Source organism: Bidens hawaiensis, unplaced genomic scaffold (genome assembly GCF_021521415.1).
Source record: "Bidens hawaiensis isolate Kalapana, Puna unplaced genomic scaffold, B.hawaiensis_p1.1 tig00025398_1, whole genome shotgun sequence".
Lineage (NCBI taxonomy): Eukaryota > Viridiplantae > Streptophyta > Magnoliopsida > Asterales > Asteraceae > Bidens > Bidens hawaiensis.
Window position 1 is genome coordinate 180167 of NW_027494062.1, and position 6295 is coordinate 186461.

The 6295-nt window shown below is 39.3% G+C and overlaps 1 protein-coding gene across 1 annotated transcript; it reads right to left on the reverse strand.

Moving 5' to 3' along the window:
- Window positions 1-5098: 5098 nt before the first annotated feature.
- LOC143571561 (uncharacterized) lies at window positions 5099-5749 on the reverse strand. Its single transcript, XM_077056953.1, has 2 exons — window positions 5558-5749; window positions 5099-5500 (listed from the first exon to the last, which is right to left on the reverse strand). Exons 1-2 carry the CDS (start codon window positions 5747-5749, stop codon window positions 5099-5101), a joined length of 594 nt encoding a protein of 197 aa, XP_076913068.1.
- Between the last annotated feature and the right edge of the window lie 546 nt (window positions 5750-6295).

Sequence of the window (6295 nt, forward strand, 5' to 3'; positions counted from 1 at the left end):
AACGTATCATTTAATATAGTGAATCTTTGTCTTTGAAATAGTCTTTACCGATTATCATTTATTGTTTTGTGTTTGATAATTCTCCACAAGCTTTCATTCTCAATCATTGAATATCCTGATTCTGCCGGGATACTCAATCGGTCTTTGAGTAATTAAGTCGGTGTGTTCTTGTCAAACCTTTGCTAAGGTTGCACCCGATAGACGGTCCTGACAATTTCCATGATGTTCGTTATGATATATAGAACTAAAACAAAAAAAAAATAAATTGTTCGGTTACGTTCGCTATAGTAGCAGAAATAAAACATAAAACAAAAAAAATATATATTAATTGAGGTGGACCAATGAGGTGGCGTCGATCGGTAAAACCCAGACGTTGGTCAAACCTTAGCCTTAAGGCGGTGAGTCTATGCAAATTTTGTTGGTTTCGTCACATTAGTTACGATATCGAAACTAAGACAAAAGAATAAAATTATCGTTAGGTCTGTTAATGCTACGTTCGTTATGTTGCTGAAACTAAAATAGAGGTGCCACCACAGGCCCGATAAGGGCCTTGAAACCAACATTCTATTATACTACAATAAGGGCCTTGCGGCACGAACATTCTATTTTTCTATAGAGAGATGATTTCATACAAATATGTGTCTTGGATTCTTTTAGGGGGGGGGGGTGTTTGGGTGAGCTTTTAAAACTTGCTTATTTGCTTGTTGAAAAGCAAAATGTGTTTGGCAATGCTCCTCCAAAAGCTTCAAATTGGAGCTTTTCAAAAGTTGCTTTTACTTTTCAAAAAGCAAATAAGCAAAAAAGCAATTTTAAAAGCTCACCCAAACACCCCCTAGGTAGAGTTATCCCGTTATTTTTAGAGTTGCTAGTACCAAATTTACGTGGGTTATGTGCTATTGAGACAAAGAGGTGATGCGTCATTATGCTAAATTAGTGATCTTTATTTGGGTGTGTTTATCCGATCTCCTTACATTCGTTAGGTTTAGTTGGCGAGACCGAGAGGTTATCTAACGAGCTTTAGCGTTTCTTAGCCGGTCTATCTTGGTAAGTAAGGTCATTCTTGCATAATTTATGTCACAAGAAATAATTAGCTGCACAAAGTAACTTGGTGATTAAGATTGTTGATACATATATTTCAAACAATAAATAGAGTATCGTTATTTATTGTTAAAGCAAATCTTAACCGTATTGTTTATTAGACCAAGATTCACTCTAATAGATAAACGTATAAGTGATTTATGGGGATAATGGGAATGGTATTAGAAACACATAGTTAAAGGTGTAAATATAATGATATTGATATATATATTGAGCCTCACTACAGATATATGAACCACATAGAGGACAACATGGCATCCACAATTATACTATTGTCCTTAATGGTCGAGCAAGAAAGGAATTGTCCTTTTCCAGCTGCTATTTGTTCTTGTATGATTCTCTTTTGCTCTTTAGTAGATGTAGATGCGCCTTTTGGTCCTTCTCGTAATAATGCTCCTTTCATGGTCGTAGACGCTCTTTTTCTGGGGTGTTGTTCCGACAATTCTCTCTAGTCAATTGATGCGGAGCCTTGGTTTCGGACCGTTTGACTAACTACTGGGTGGTTTCTATATTGGTATTCGTGGGCCCTTCGATGTCTGAATTTCCTTCTGACGATGGGCCTGTTCCCGTTTGACTTCCTAGGGCACACCTCCCCTTATAAACCCGTTCTTCCCTCTTTTTTCCTCATTTTGTTCAGTTGCTTTCCCAAGTTTCCTCTATTCTCATATCAGGTACCATTCTTCTCCTCCTTTTTGATTTTTTTCTTTCTCGACCATGTCTTATAAAAATGATATGAATATTTGTTTTTCGATCATGGATGAGAATATTATTAGGGCTACTGTAGATGAGTTTCACATTCCCCTAGATTTGAATCTGACAAGGGATCCTTCGGATAAACCAATTTATCCTTTCTCGGCCAGCAAGTTTTCCGTTTATCCGGCAATTTTTAAGGTAGCCAATTGCAGGGTTCCCTTTAGTAAGTTCTTGCTTCGTGTGTTAATGTTTTTCGAACTTCATATTTCTCAGTGTCACCCTTGGCTCTTTCCCCTATTTCCCATTTTGAGGTGTTGTCCCAAACGTTCCACAAAACCCCCAATTTAGAACTTTCTAGGACCTTTTATTATCTTTCTAGAGCCGGTCACCGGTTCATTTTCGAGAAACGCAACAACTTTACCTTGCTACTAATCCTCCGTCTAATCTTCATGGGTGGAAGAACCGCTTCTTTTATTTTGATGATCGATGCCTTCCTATTGACATGACATGGCGCCCTTTAGAGAAGCCAATTGTTGACAAAGCTCCATCTACCTTCGACAGAGATCTTTATGATCTGTTGAAGGAAAATCCATGTGACTTGGTTCCTTATCCTGAAGTCATCTCCCGTATAAGTAGGAACTGATTTTCGGATGACAGTTTCCTATCATATTTGGTAGTGACAAGGGTTAGTTTCTTTGCTTTAAGCTTGTGTATTTTGTTTTGTACGTGTTGACAAATTTGAAGTTGATGTAGAAATGGATCTCCGTAAGCTTATCGAATTTGAAAGGTGCTCATAAGATCGAAGTCCTTGAGGTTCCCCTGGCCGAAGGAGATGTTCCCTTTCTAAAAAAAAACAGTTGGTGCCGTTTCGACCATTCATCCCCCGCAGGTTGTTCAAAGGTCCTCATCAGTGATCTCCCAAGCATGTGCTTCTCAAAACCCCCTAAACGTACATGCTCCCATCTGGTAATGGATCTATCTGGTGATTAGTTCTCTCCCACTGATCAGGTAACCAACTTATTTGAATATAGGCCTTGGTGACCCAAACATTATTACCTCGTGTGATTCCGTTGTTAAGAGGAAAAGGGGCTTTTCAGAGTTCATGGTAAAGGTTATGCTTTTCAACCTGAAGTGGAAAAGCGAGTCACTCAATCTAGGAAGCAATTTTCTGCCACGACCGATGCTCTGCCCAAGGTTGTCGTAGGTAATTATTTTCCTTATTTATTTGATTGCTTGTTTAAGCGTTTTAATGTGACTATTTTCTTATGCAGATACATATAAGGAAGACTGGGTAGGTGACTAGTCTACACGATGTGCTCGTTCTAAAGCGGTAGTGGGTTGTCAAAGCGATGAGAAGTACATTCCTGACTCGAGCTTGAATTTGATCGACACTGTTTCCCATGCTGATTCTGCTAAGCTTTTCTTATATAATGTTCGGTTGCCTCTAGATACCAATCATGTTCGTCAGTTAAGTGATCCTGATTTCTCATATGCAACCATGGTTCATAATGCACACTCCACAAGAGGTGGGTGGGAGCGTTGGTAGAGACTAGGAAGTTGGAAGGGTAAGTGCCGCGAGCTCAAGGCTCATCGCCGAAGTGAAAAAGTTGAAGAAAGGGAATATTGACTTGAAGTAAGAAATGAAGAAGCTTTAGAAGGCCAATGCAGCTCTGGTACATGCCCGGGATGAAGCTCACGATGCACTTACCCATCGGGGTGGCTTCTTACGACTCGCTTTGTCCGGCCGATTAACGATGTTATCCATGTTTTAATAAACATTACCATCCGTCTACTAGCCGATCGTCTCAAAGCTCTCTTTGCTGGTGAGTGTGCTTTGTTTTGTTGAACTTTCGATGGTCGTGCTACTTATAGATCATTATTCTTTGATTGTAGATGCGGTTGAGGAATAGGTGAATTCTCTCAAGTCCTTGGTGGCCAGCTTGTCGGAGCAGAAGCAATGGTTGTTTGAGACTAGATTGGAGCTCTTTACTTAGATGGTGAAGACAAGCCCGGATTTGATAACCTCGCTAGGCACCAATACCAATGTTGTTAATGGTTTGGGGTACCATGCGGGCCTGGTGGAAGGATACAAATGTGCTCAAGTGGGGACGCCTTTGGAGCAAATTTCAGGGTATAACCCTGCTGTCAATTCGGAGGTCGAGAGTGCTTTGAAGGACTTTAACTATTTGTCTTTCTCATTTCTCCCCCGTTTTGCAGCTTTGGCCGATGCTCCTCTGGGTCCCAATCAAGCTGCTCCTCATACCCCTTCGGTTGCTGATGCTAACACTGTTGTCGATCCTTCAACTTGATTGGTTGTCTTTGGTGAGCTTTTGAGCAATTCAAGACATTTTCTCTTGAAAGTCCCCTGTGTTGGGACAAACACTTTTATGGTTCTGTACTAAGTCCTCTCTATTGAGGCAGACAACTGATGCTTATTTGTGATATTTAACTACTTTCCTGCTTATCTATCTTTGCTTGTTTTAACATTGTTGTGTGTTTAGCTTAGTTATCATGCTTAGCCTTGTCACCTTTTTTTTTAATAATTTGTTGCTAGGTATTTTTTAGCACTTTCTTTTCAATCGAGTGTGGTTCCGATGCTTCTTTAGTATACATGGTATGATCGCTTCTTTAGCTTATATGTAACATAGCTGGTTCTTTAGCACACGTATATAGTTGCTTCTTAACCATTTAGAGTATAATCGCTTCTTTAGCGTATATGTAACATAGCTGCTTCTTTAACATACGTATGTAGTTGATTCTTTAGCATTCAGAGTATAATCGCTTCTTTAGCGTATATGTAACATTGCTGCTTCTTTAGCATACGCATGTTTCTTCTTTAGCATACTGAGTGTGATAGCGACGCATATGTGACATGGTTGCTTTTTATCATAGTTGATAAACATGTCTATAGTCATTTTTGTTTTGTCCCTTTCAATAGGGTTTGTTGATCCTTAATTATGTATGTTCGGGTAGGTTTTTAACACACCAAGGAGATATTGGTTAGGCTAGCCTTTTTATTGAAGTGGTGGGTCTCCGATTTCCATGTTGGTATCATGTGGTCTTGTTTTTTGTTTTGGATACTTGGCCTACTATTTTTATAGCGCTTATTTATGATATCATCATGTTTTTGACTGAAATTATTTTTACTTGGATAGGAATATTTCTCATTGTGACCACATAAGATATTTCATTAAACTTTTTAAACGATTAGGCTTTCATCACAAGATTTTTGATTCAAAACATCATGAAAATTAAAATAACAAGGAGAAAGGAAAACCTGGTAACTGGATTGATCCAGGTTCGTGCTTTACATATAGCACTTCTTGAAGTGGATTCCATTCCACAGCTTGTAGGCACCCTTGTCTGTTGCTTCGACAACAATGTAGGGTCCTTCCCATCTCGAACCTAGCTTACCATATGTTTCGACACGACTGGCTATGTTATTTCTCATGACATATTCTCCTTCTTTGAATGTAACTTCTTTTACTCTTTTATTGTAACAATTTTCCATTTGTCTCTTGTATTTCAATTCCCTAATGGCGACCATCTCCCTTCGTTCCTCAATCAGGTCTAGGTTGAGGAGAAGCTCCCTGTCATTGTTAGGTTGTTCTTGGACTCGTACCGTCGGCATTCTTACCTCAGCTGGTATAACAGCTTCGGTACTATACGTGAGGCGGAAAGGTAATTCCTTTTGTGTGGTTCTGTATGCCTAAAGAACATGTGGAAGCTCATCGACCCATGCCGATCCTTATTTTCCCAAACGTACTTTGATACCTTCGACAATGCTTCCGTTAGCTCGTTCAACTTGGCCATTGGTTTGTGGATAGGCTACTGAAGATAACACTTTTTTGACGCGTAAATCTTCACACAATTTTTTGAAAGGGTTATCTGCAAACTGTTTGCCGTTGTCGCTGATGAAGTACAACGGCAAGCCGAATGAGAGAGCTTGATTATCCATGGTAGATTAATCAATTAGGATCTAGTCTTTGATATAATTGTGTAATTCACTCAATTTGGGTTACAGTGTGTTAGTGTGTGACACGAGAGGATATTTGGGCAGAATAATGATGCATGCACAATGAATAATAATAACGGCTGAATTAATTATACCATAAGTTACATGGTATATATAGGTGATGACTCATTCGCTATACATCACATAGCGAATGATCATCCCATTTGCTATGCCATTCGCTATACAATCCATAGTAAATGGCCCTTCATATGTTAAACATCCCGTTCGTTAACAAGCCTAACGAATAAGGAACAAAACTGGTCTCATTCCCTATACACCCATAGCGAATGAGCCTTACATTAATTTCCAAATACCCCTATACATTATATCTAATTCCAGATACGTTAAAACAAAGAACGATACGATAGATGATGTATCAACAAAATCCCCATCGTCTCGAGCTTTGTGGTCTTCAACTCTTGAATCTTCTGGTCTTCCAATCCGTACAGCTATAAATCCATAAGCATGACACACCCGACAACACGTTGT

Excerpts from the sequence above, each read along its gene's own strand:
- LOC143571561 (XM_077056953.1), bottom strand. The coding sequence starts at position 5,749 with ATGGATAATCAAGCTCTCTCATTCGGCTTGCCGTTGTACTTCATCAGC. Across the intron at positions 5,501-5,557 it reads GCATTGTCGAAGGTATCAAA|GCATACAGAACCACACAAAA; the intron begins GTACGTTTGGGA and ends CATGTTCTTTAG.